This window comes from Arachis hypogaea, chromosome 9 (genome assembly GCF_003086295.3).
Source record: "Arachis hypogaea cultivar Tifrunner chromosome 9, arahy.Tifrunner.gnm2.J5K5, whole genome shotgun sequence".
NCBI classification, from domain to species: domain Eukaryota; kingdom Viridiplantae; phylum Streptophyta; class Magnoliopsida; order Fabales; family Fabaceae; genus Arachis; species Arachis hypogaea.
The window spans coordinates 34,087,959-34,100,271 of record NC_092044.1 but is presented as its reverse complement, the minus strand read 5'-3'; the positions used below and the strand labels follow the sequence as shown (position 1 = coordinate 34,100,271).

The 12,313-nt window shown below is 36.2% G+C and overlaps 2 protein-coding genes across 2 annotated transcripts; both read left to right on the top strand.

Moving 5' to 3' along the window:
• Positions 1-2,851: 2,851 nt before the first annotated feature.
• Positions 2,852-7,251, top strand: LOC112710837 (kinesin-like protein KIN-14S). The gene is made up of 12 exons (XM_025763266.3): positions 2,852-3,096; positions 3,188-3,274; positions 3,433-3,581; positions 3,717-3,813; positions 3,913-4,179; positions 4,292-4,568; positions 4,734-4,895; positions 5,202-5,417; positions 5,496-5,533; positions 5,748-5,911; positions 5,999-6,112; positions 6,199-7,251. The coding sequence occupies exons 1-12, from the start codon at positions 3,090-3,092 to the stop codon at positions 7,024-7,026; spliced, it is 2,406 nt and encodes an 801-aa protein (XP_025619051.1). The 5' UTR covers positions 2,852-3,089; the 3' UTR covers positions 7,027-7,251.
• Positions 7,252-9,714: 2,463 nt separating this feature from the next.
• Positions 9,715-11,796, top strand: LOC112710836 (microtubule-binding protein TANGLED). Its single transcript, XM_025763265.3, has 4 exons — positions 9,715-10,001; positions 10,141-10,283; positions 10,543-10,604; positions 10,682-11,796. The coding sequence occupies exons 1-4, from the start codon at positions 9,921-9,923 to the stop codon at positions 11,587-11,589; spliced, it is 1,194 nt and encodes a 397-aa protein (XP_025619050.1). The 5' UTR covers positions 9,715-9,920; the 3' UTR covers positions 11,590-11,796.
• The last annotated feature ends 517 nt before the right edge of the window (positions 11,797-12,313 follow it).

Genomic DNA, 12,313 nt, shown 5'->3' with positions numbered 1-12,313 from the left:
TGAACAGTTCTTCTCCTCCAAGAGGGATTTCCTCCCAATCCGTCTGATTATGCCGCCTTCGAAGATCAGCCTCTAGTTTCGAGAGCTTTTCTTCTAACTCTCTTTATCATCGTACCTCTTTTCGCAAATCTCTTTTCGCTTTTCTTTGTCGCTTAATCTCCTTCTCAAGTTGCTCTAATCGGCCACGGTGCCCGTGCACAAGTCCCATAATCTCTGTTGGATGAGGGGGTTCCTCATCTTCAGGTGAATGAATTATGAGTGGATATTTTATACGCTTTTTGGCATTATTTTCATATAGTTTTTAGGATATTTTATTTAATTTTTATTAAGTTTTCATAGGTTTTAGTGTTAAATTCATATTTTTGGATTTTACTATGAGTTTGTGTATTTTTGTACAATTTTAGGTATTTTTGCTGAAATTGAGGAGCTGGAGCAAAAGTCTGATTCAGAGACAAAAAAAAGCACTGTAGATGCTGTCCGGATCTGACCTCCTTGCACTCTAAAGAGCTTTCCTAGAGATATATAAGTCTAAATGGAGCGTCCTCAACGGATTTGGAAAGCTGACTTCCAGAGCTTTCTAGAAATGTATAATAGTCCATACTTTGCTTCAGAATAGAAGGCCCAAAACTGGCGTTCAACGCCAGCCTCCTGCCCTATTCCAGGCGTCCAGCGCCCATTAAGGAGAGGTCAGCGTCCAAATGCCCAAAAAGGACCCCCTAGCCAGCGTTCAATGCCCTAGAGGCCTCATAGCACGTGGATCTCATCAAAGCTTGGCCCAAACACTCACCAAGTGGGTCCCAAAAGTGGATTTTAGCACTACAAGACTGTTTCACCCTTCTTGTGTAATCCTTAGTCATTAGTTTAGTATTCAAGGGATATTTTACATAATCATACATACCTTTTTGCCATATTTTTGAATTCCATATTATGTTTTCTATTAGTATGTGTTTCTAAACCTCCTAGGTTGAGGGAAGGAGCCCTGCTGAGTTTTATGGATTAATAAAGTATTACTGTTTCTCTTCAATCCGTGTTTGATTCAATTATAAGTTGTATATTCGTTCTTCAACTTGATGAATGGGATGATCCGTGACAAACAGCTCCATTCTTCATACTAAGATCACGTGCCTGACAACCACCCGTGTTCTTCTTGGGTTCGTGTGAATACGTGACTGGAAAGTATCAAACCGCTAGTTTGATTATACATCTCTTAGACGGATAATCCACGACTTCGTTGGAGACTTCTTGAGACACCAGTTCAGCCGAAGTATAGGGATATTAGGGTCTCTGTGGTAGAGGCTAGAACCCAAAGGTGCAGCATTCTCTGATCCGGAGGATCCGACCTTGTCTGTGACGTTTTGAGTAGGATGATTAAAGAGAGTGGACTGCAGGAGCTACACCCTCAATAAAAATGGATCTGCACTAACCCTGGGATTCAGATCTGGAGGAGATTGGCGACCGCGACCGTACGGCGTTGATCACATACAACCTACCGTAGAAGAAATCATTCACACTTGAAGAAGACAGTAATACTAGAATTAATTTAGAAGGATAAAGCATCTCCAAGCTTTAATCATCTTCCTATCACTGTTTACATTCAAATTCACAAACTATTTCATACCCTTTTTCTTTATTTCCTTTTTTTTTCCAATTAAATATGTCAACCTAGTTTAGATCTCACAAATCTAACAACTCTTCTATCTGCCTGACTAAGACCTACAAGATAACTATAACTTGCTTCAAACCACAATTCTCGTGGGATCGACCCTGACTCACTCAGGTATTACTTGGACGACCCAGTGCACTTGCTGGTTTAGTTGTACAAAGCATGGGGATTCGTGCACCAATGAACTTTTGAATGGATTTGCTGTGGTGGAGGTTTTCCTGATGTACCTTCTCTGTGGGGGCCACTCACCCTTTCGTGTCGTGGAGGGATCACAAGTGCTCGGTTGTTGTTGTGAGGTTTCGGTTCTAATTCAGACGCCATGTGACCGTCTTCGAACTGATTATCCACCATGATTCGGTGTAGACTTCCAAGTCCCCAGCAACGATGCCAATATTCTGAGAGTTACTTGAAACTGTGTTGTTTTTGGACCTGAACATGAGGTCCAGACTCCTTTTGAGATAACGTCCGATTTCTTCTGGTTTCCAGGTGCTGCCGTCTAAGTTCCTCATGAGGAGGTGGGGAGTGGTACCTGCAAGGGACCCCGTTAAGTTAGTAAGGGTTTTAAGAAGATTTTTAGTAGATTGGGTTCTAAACATACCTGAGAGTGTCAGTGTATTTATAGTAGAGTAGATAACCACCTTTTAGCATAGTTCCACTTTTGCTGGTAGATGTTCCTTTTTTCTAAACAAGCTATTGAGATCTTCCTTCTAGATAAATGAAAGATATCTTAGGAGTTAGTTATTTATTCAGATAAGTAGGGTTAATCTGTCATTGTCGAGCCCGACCTCTTTAAGGTCGGATATGTGTGGAGGAGGCATGATCTCTTGCGTGGATCTCTATTCTTTTTGGGCCTGGCTATGTCTTTAGGACAGGATATGAACCGTTATCATATAAATAAAATAACTAATTTTTAAATTTATTACTTAAAATTGTTCTAAAACATAAATCTAGTTTGATTAATATGTAAAACTCTTCCATCAAAATTAATCTCATAATATATAAAGCATTTTATTTTATTTTAGTTTTGCTTTTTTACGTATTTTATTTTGGGTCACCTTCTACGCTTTCAGTACTTTAGATTTATGTTGGCCCATCAAACCATGGAGGCCCGGGACAAGGCCCAATATATCCGGCGTTAACGACGCTCCAGCAAACACTAAAATAGCCGTTCAGACTTCGATTTTGAATGAAGAAAAGGAAAAAAAAAATGAATATAGCCGTTTCAATTTGAAACCAAGTGCACTCTTCGAAATCCCTATTATCCAATCCCAATCGTTCTCCACAATTGAACTCTCTCTCTCTCTCTCTCTCTCTCTCTCTCTCTCTCTCTCTCTCTCTCTCTCTCTGCTCACATTTTGAAGTTCTTCTCGTTTCGTTTTGCTCCAAAGATTATTGAACCTCTCGTCATTCTTTGCTTCCAAAAGACATGGACGGTACGCTACTCTGTGTGTGTGTGTGTTTTTTTTTTTCTCCTTCATGATTTGAATTTTTTAATTCTTCATCGAAATTCAACATTTCTTGCAGAAAAAAGCATTCAAATACAAATGCTCGCTGAAAAACACAACGAAATTGTTATCGAGGACAAGCAGCCACCACCAAATTCTCACACAGGTTCCCGCTCTCTATCCTCTCTTCAATTTTTCTATTTGAATGATAAAATACATTTTAATTCTTGTTCAGCATCATTAGTTAGGTTAATTAATCTCAGCGCAAAAGAAAAAAAACCTAATGTTGTTACTTGTTGTTTGTGTCATTTCCCTTTTGGTTAGAGGATGCGCCAAAGCAAGAGAACGAAAGCTCTGAGTGCACGGACATTGAAAACAGCATGACTAATGAGATCCATGAAGTTTCACCTGATCAGGGTGGTCACACACTTCCGATCTTGAAGAAAATCATCCATTTGAGTACCAAGATTCAGGTAAAAGTTTGAAATTTTATTTGGATTGTTTTTTTTTTAAGTTATACATAGACCAGTTTTTATTTTGTGCATCTTTGTTTTCACACATTCATTCTTGAAGTTCTAAATTTTCTTTCTTTATAATTCTTTTATCAGGATTTGAAGCAACAGCATATAGTACTGGCTGAAGAAGCAAAACTCTCTACCAAGTCCTTTCTGGACTCTGATGCTTTGAGGTCTTTTAAGTCTCTAGGTATTGAGTCTCATCAAAGTTAAATATAAGGTTTTACGTTTCACTTTCTTTATGACTAGTTGAATTAACAGTGAGTTTTGGCACTTTTGTTTGATTTAGGTATTGAATATGAACTCCTTAGAAGAAAATTTCTGAAGGAGTACAATGAACGGAAGAGGCTTTCTAATGAATTGATTGAAATGAAGGGAAACATCAGAGTGTTCTGCAGATGCAGGCCGTTGATTGCTGGTGAAATTTTGAATGGGTCTGCTGCATCTGTTTTGAATTTCGAGGCATCTTCTGATTATGAACTTCAAGTCGTAGCTTCAGACTCAACCAAGAAGCAATTTAAGTTTGATCATGTGTTTAAGCCAGAAGATAACCAAGGTGAAATAAATGCTACAATTTTTTATTATGCACATTGGAATACATTTTGTTTTTCTGGTATTGATTCAGTTAAAAATTATTTAACGCGAGTGTGTTAATTTCTGTCATGCAGAAGCTGTATTTGCACAGACGAAGCCTGTCATTGCATCAGTGCTGGATGGGTTCAATGTCTGTATATTTGCTTATGGGCAAACTGGAACTGGTAAAACATTTACAATGGAGGGAACACCAGAGCAGAGGGGAGTTAACTACAGAACACTGGAGGAATTATTTAGGATAGCTGAGGAGAGACATGGTGTAATGAAGTATGAATTGTGTGTCAGCATGTTGGAAGTTTATAATGAGAAGATAAGAGATCTCCTGGTGGAAAATTCCTCCCAAACAAAGAAGTGAGTTTTTGTTTTGCATTGTACCTAGCTTAATTTTTATATTGCACTTGAATTGATGAGTGTAGTCTCAAGTTTTATTCTCCCCTTTCCAATAAACTAAGCATAACAATTTGTTGTTTCAAATGTTAATTAATCAATCTATATGACAATTTTTTTTTATTTCAGGTTGGAGGTAAAGCAATCTGCAGAGGGAACCCAAGAAGTCCCAGGACTTGTTGAAGCTCCTGTTTATGGAACAGAAGATGTTTGGGAATTGCTCAAGACTGGAAATAGAGTAAGATCTGTTGGATCCACGAGTGCTAATGAGCTTAGCAGCCGTTCTCATTGGTATGTCTTCAATCGATCAGATAATCTTTTTAAATATGATTGACATGACTTGTTGATATATTAACCACAAACTCATACTTAAATTTTGTGAGAACTGATTTTCTATACTCATTTTGCAATTCTACATAGTTAAGTAATAGTGAATGTTCCTATTCTCATATTTTGAAGATGGACATGGTCACGGTTACATAATTTGTTATCGCTAGTAATTAGTAAATGTAATATAATTATCTCAATGAGGGTATAGGTCTAGTCTAGGTTGATGTTGGTCTTGCATTGATAATTAAGAAGAGATTTTACATGCAGCTTGCTGCGAGTAACTGTGGTGGGGGAGAATTTAGTTAATGGCGATAGAACACGGAGCCGCCTCTGGCTAGTAGACCTAGCTGGCAGTGAGCGTGTAGGGAAAACTGAAGTTGAAGGAGAAAGACTTAAGGAATCCCAATTCATAAATAAGTCTTTATCTGCTCTTGGAGACGTTATTTCCGCTCTTGCCTCCAAATCTGCACATATCCCTTACAGGTATCTATGTTCCTCTTGTTCACATTCTTACATAACGAATTCATTATTTAACTCATATTTGTGTCTCGTTTGGAACAGGAACTCAAAGCTGACTCATATACTTCAGAGCTCCTTAGGTGAGATTTCATTTCAGCTTTACAAATTTGTGATCCTTTGGAAGTTGCTGCCATGTCTTGATTCCTGTATATTTGACATTTCTTTTATCAAAAGCAATGAATCAATTGCAATTCAGATAGTTATTGTTATGAAAAGGTCTTCAGGGTGTGTCCATATGTGCGTGTTTTCTTATTTGTAATTTCTAATTGCTGAAATGGGATTCAAATACAACAGGAGGAGATTGCAAAACATTAATGTTTGTCCAAGTTAGCCCAAGTGAGACAGATTTGGGAGAGACACTTTGTTCACTAAATTTTGCTAGCCGGGTCCGTGGAGTTGAGAGTGGCCCAGCTCGCAAGCAAGTGGACCATGCTGAGCTGCTTAAATATAAGCAAATGGTAAGCAAAAAGTTTAATTTGTTCCTATGAATAAGAATTAACCATTATTCATTTATATCCTAGCTCAATATTTGATCATCAAAACAGGTAGAGAAACTCAAACATGATGAGAAGGAAACTAGGAAGCTACAGGATAACAATGCTAACTTGCTACTGAGACTTGCTTCAAGAGAACACCAATGTAAAACCCTTCAGGAAAAGGTAGCACTTGTAATTTACAAAATGTTTATTCACATAAGTCAATCATATATTCTGTATTTATCTCAACTCCAAATTAATTTTGGCAGGTTAGGGGCCTTGAGAATCAGATAGCTGAAGAAAGGAAGACTAGACTAAAGCAAGAGAGTAGATCAATTGCTGCTGTCTCAGCACAAAATTCATCATCAACATTAACTGCAGCTCGGAGAAACACTGCAGATAAGAAGCCACCTCTCATGCCTTCACAGACGAGAATGCCATTGAAAAGAATATCCAATTTCATGCCTTCGCGATCTCCTATAGCATCGAAGAGATACAACACTTCCATGAATAGTGGGAAGGAAAATACAGAAGCCTACTCGAAACCAAAAAGTAGGGCATCAATAGCAGTTAGACCACCTGCACTCCCAACAGGGAAGCTCCTTCAACCAAGAAGGCGGGTCTCCTCCATTCCCGCAATCTGTCCAGAGAGAACTTCTGACATCACAACTCCACTCCGGTCTCATGCACCACCAATGGCGCAGTTACTTCAACCAAGGAGGCGGGTCTCCAGTGTCATAAGCTGTCCAGAGACAACTTCTGATATCACAACTCCACTCCGAGCATCTCAATTTGCAGGTGGAAGCAGTGTATTGATCAGTCGCCAAAGGAGAGCTCGGTATTCAAATTTGTTTGCCCCATTGCCAGAGTCGAGAGCATCTGTTGAGATGACCACACCGATGTCTATCAGGAGCAGCAGCAAGTTTAGGGGAAGTCCAATACAAGGAGTCGATTCAAGGGTAGCTAGACATCCAGCTGCGGTTGCACTGCAACGGAAACCTGTGGTCTGGAGCCCTCTCAAACTGAGAGGCTTGAAAAATAACAATAACAGAAGGTCTTGGCTCATGCCATCTCGGTCATACAATGAGTTGCAATGATCTTTGGCTCTCTGACAAATGAAATAGCCATGTCATGCATTCTACACACACAGTTATCTCCAATTGAACTAATAAATACACTCATATTAGTGCAATTTGTTTTGTTTGTAATGTGTTCCAAGCAAAATCTCTAATGCTTAGTTCATTCTATCTGGATTCAGAATGGTGACAAGCTTGCACATGGTGAAGATTAGAATTAAGGGGATGAAAGAATCATTTTCCAAACATCTTAGTTCTTATTTGACTTTTTACTGTCTCCGATCCAAATATTTCTCCCTGGAGCTGGAACTTGAAAGTTCATTCTTAGAGTACTTCTCTTAATTTTACTTCTTGCAGTTCTAATTTAGAAGTAACACACTAGCTTCTTGCAACTTTATGTAGCTTTAAACTGAACAAGGATAAATATTAGAAACCCCGCATTAGCCAGGTAGGTATGAGAGGTGACCCATAGCATTGGGACAAAAAAAAGCTAATTTAATATTAATTCAAGATTGTTACATCTATATGCACACTACAATTTAGCCTTGGCGAATACTACGGTGTAGAATACAGTCAATACACGTCAGCCTCCCAAGAACGGGACATGCAGACAAGGTAAGTTGTTGACAAATGTGCTGGTTTTGAAGAAAAATCGTTTGTTGGGCCGTGAGAAAAGAATAGGCATAAACTTCATGTTTTTTGTTGATTTTTATTTTTGCTCAAGTGGATTAGCCGCTCCTAATCCTAAGTATTAGGCATGTATCACACATCCACATAACATACTTATACACACTATATCACTGCATGGATTTATTTTTTCTCCGAGAAAATTTGAACTCGGATGTGGTTGTTAAGGAGGCATATGATATGCCACTCAACCAAGCCTTCAACCACTGTTTTTGTTGAAGTTCACTTGTGTTGAAAATATTTAAGTGATTTAACCCTAATAAAAACAAAGGGCTAATCACTCACCCCAAAAAAAAAAAAAAACAAAAAAACAAAGGGCTAATCAATATATATTTGTGAATGTGCATTGAACCTGTCGTTTTCTTAATTTAGTTCTATGATTCTTGAGAGATATATGTTTGCTACCTTTGTGACTTGCAACATGTTCCAGGCCAAAAATCTAGTGTCAGTCTGAAAAAGGCATAATCTTCTTACAAGAAATAACAAACAAACCCATAATCATATTTAAATCGCTGTGTCAGCAATCTAGAAACTACATTGACATTGCAGATTTCCAAATCTTGTTCTCATAACACACCCTTTGCGACCACAATAATACCATTAGATTTAAAATTGTTAGGATAATAGCAACACCCTATACTCAAATCTGACACCATAGTCGTAAAATCAACAGTGACAATGGGTGCCACATCTGCACCCCGAAAATTCGTTTGCAAAGCTTCAAAATGGGAATTGGGGGTAAAATGATCCCTATTCACAAATCGAATCGTTTTTCCTTCTTTCACGTTCATGTTTCAATCCACACCAGAATCAACTAACAATCATGTATCCCTACACTGGTAAAAACATCAGTGCCCAAAATCACTACATTTCCACCCACGATAAGAGTTTGTCTCCATGGTGGTATATGAGATTCCCGGTGCTCACAGTCGATTTGTCATTCGCCAGAATATTCAACTATGGTGGCCTCCCTGCCACAAGGACGACCGATCTAAATTTCTCATAATCAAGAGTGCTTGTGTTTCCCTTTGAATGACTTTCCCAAAATATCCCTCCTCTCCTACAACTTAAAAAAAAACCTAATAAATATCTACCCTTATTAAGGAAAAAATGAAAAATAAATAAATTAATTAATAAATACAATTGAATACTAAGTCATATAGTTCATCTTTCCAACATTTATATTAATAAATTTTTTTATTATTTAAATGTAAGAAGATTAATTATTGTATTATGAATACTAGCAATTTTATATTTTGTTAATCTAATTTTATGCCGTTGAATGGAATAGTCCATGCAGGTAAAAAATAAGAATTAAATTCATATGTTAATCATTTCATAACCATATCTTTAATGTACTTTAAAATTTGTCTTATATTCAATTCATCCGAAATTTTGAAGAAAAGAAAATGGTAGAATTTAAGGTTTTTTAGTTGGGTATAAATTATAAAAGAACTTAGCTAAAATATATGTATTAAATGTATAATTGTAAAAAAAATAAATTATTAATCTATTCAATACATTGAAATTATAATTTTATTTTCTTTAAAATTTTTTAGTTACATTTTATTTTATGATATTCTTAAAATATATTCTAAAAGATTCAATATAAAATGAATTTAATTTCAATGTACTCTCAAATAAAATATTTAACTTTAATGTACTCTTAATATTACGTTAGTAAAAATAATTACTTTTTATATTGATTTTGTGATTAATTATTAATTATTTAATTGTTAAAATTTGTTATATTATTAATATTTAATTTAAAATATAAAAATTAGTAAAATTTAAATATTTAAAATTTATTATAAAAAATAAATTAATAAAAACTAGACATCAATAAAAGATACAGTAGATTGACCCTAAAAGTAACATGTATATTAAAAGTTTTTACTTTTTATATCCTTTTAAGTTTTAATTATTATTATATCCTAATAAAATAATGGAGACATGACCTTATAGACCTGGGAACAAGTAGCCGTTACATTCCTCAATCACTAGGAATTAGGAGTGAGGCTCACTCGACCGTTGGAAATGCAAACGTTATACTTTGCGTTTTTTCTTTGACTTTCACATCAAAACACTGAAACTAAAAGGCTTCGGGTCATTGTGTCCCTGTGTTCTAGAGAGAGGTCCAATCGTTAGTTGAGTGGGCACTACTACTACTAGTTTAAAATTAAGAGATTGCGTTGTTGAGACCACAACCGCATCGTGTTTTTGCAGCCATGGTTGCTAGAACCCCACCCACGCAGAAGAAAATGTTAGCTCCACTTAATCCAATTCTCATTAGAGAGACGCTCATCAAGGTAATACTCATACTCATCCTCTTTAATAAGCAACCCTCATTTGTCCACAAAAATCTCTATTTTTCCTTTTGGATTTTCCTTATCAGAGTTTTTTCTTGATTAATTAATTGATTAATTTTGTGTGGGGTTGCTTTTGAAGGTGGATCGGTGCATGGCACGGCTTCAGGAGCTTCAGTATACTGTGACCGGTGGAAGTAAGGTGGTTTCGGGCGTTAGTCTCAGCCCTCGAAGTACCAGAGGTTATCTCAGAACTAGTCTCAGGTGTAAACAAGAATCACTCAGGTACTCTTCTTTTTTTTCAAAAAAAAATCTTTATTTTTTATTTTTTTTGTTCTTATATTATTTTACTTGATTTATTCAAATGATATGAATTTATCCATTAGGTAAAGTACTACAAACGTGTCAGATTTTACTATAATTTGATGATGAATATATTTTACAAGTTCAAAATTTTACTATCTATTGAATTGTTATGATTATTATTAAAGTAGATTATGATTTTGTCAAAGTTGTGAAATTGTTTGTATATGAAACTGTGAAGGCTCAAGAATGGTGGAACTAGGAAATCTCCCATGGGAAAGTTTCCCTCTCCATCAAAGACAGGTTCTTTCTCTTTCTTCGCATTTCTTTTGCACTTATATATCTTTGCCTTGAAATGAAACAAACAAACACATATGCAGGTGAATGGAGAAGAATGTCATTGCCTGCAATGCTAGTGGGTGAAACCGTTGGAGAGATTCTACAGGCAACTCAATTTGCTAGAGAAATAGTCTCAGTGGTTAATAACAAACCTTTAGCCACTTCTGACGATCCAAAAACTCCGATGTCTCAAAGATTAAATGGAAAATTATCGTCATTTCAAGCTGAAAATACCGAATTCAAGGCCAGAAGGAAGAAGGAAAAGCAAACAAAATCACAGCACGAAAATTCACCGTCGCTTCAACGTGCTCGTTCTAGAATCAATTTTAAGGTATCACCTCCAAAAATAAAAGAATTTGACAAAGAAAACAAGAAGTACTTGGCTAATAGAGTGTCTCCAAGGAACAAACCATGGGCCAAGAAAACAGTGCTATTTCCAAATCCTTTGTACCTTCCAACCCAACCTTCTTCTCAGCAGCAAGGATTTTCAAAGACCAGGTCCCCCATTGTATTAAGAAATAGAGGAACAACAACAACTGCAACCACATCTATAACTACGCCACATAAATTTGTGATCAAGTCACCACAACCTTCATCTTCAAAAGTTCAAGTCAAGAAGAGTCCACAAGCTAAAAGTAATAAGAAGTTGATTTCACCAAGTAGAACAACTACCGGAAGGAGTTCTCCAAAGAGGTTCCATGTGTTTCATCCACCAACCGTGTATCTTTTTTCGCCAACAGGAAAAGAAAAGTTGAGTAGGAATTCGCCAAAGCGATCTGTCTCGGTCGCTGCAAAGATTCGTAGGTCCTTTTCTCCTTCGAGGCTGGCCACCAGATTGGTTTCGCCATTGAAGAGCAGGAAAACTGTATTAAAAACTGATGGGTTGGTAGTGAGTGGACTAAAACAACGCCCAACATCAACAGTGAAAATCCCTGTTCGTGGAATTTAAAAATGCGTTTGTGTATAATCCAGGATTTGTTTATTTTACTCTTTTTTTCACTTTGTACTCCTGCAGGACTAGTGGAGAGGGTGAGGAAATATTTCTCATGTTAATAGCAATTTATTTTTTTCCTATCCATTTAAGAAAAATCACAAACTAAATATTCTTTGAACAAATAAATGAAGTACTAGACAAATGCAAAACCAGCTCACAAAACATTGCCTTTAATGTTCTTAATTAAGTCTTACCACCATTCTCATTCTTAAAATTTGAAATATTATATTTCTCTAGACAAGATCCCTCTTAAATCCAACTGAAATTAATATTAATATTTGAGAACCAAACTAAAGAAGATAGTTGATTTTCTCATTCTTTATTAGAGGATACTCTAATGAAATTATAAAAAGTAATTTTTGCTGAAACTTCGACCACTAGATGAATTTTGACATTAAAGATTTTGTGGATATGTATCTTTTGTATAGATTTTAAATGAACTTAGTTGAGCAAATAAATAAATGAATTGGTTTGTAACAAAAATTATATTTAATTTTAATTATTTTTATTAATTATAAAAAAAATATAAAAGAATGAAAACTTTCAATCCCACCAGTAGCCAAAGCAATGGAAGTCAAGAGTTAAGTGGAATAGTGGTATTTTATTGTTGTTGCTACTCTGGCAACAGGTACGACGACTTCTAATTGTTGTTGTATTCTTGGTTTGGTTGGTAATTAGT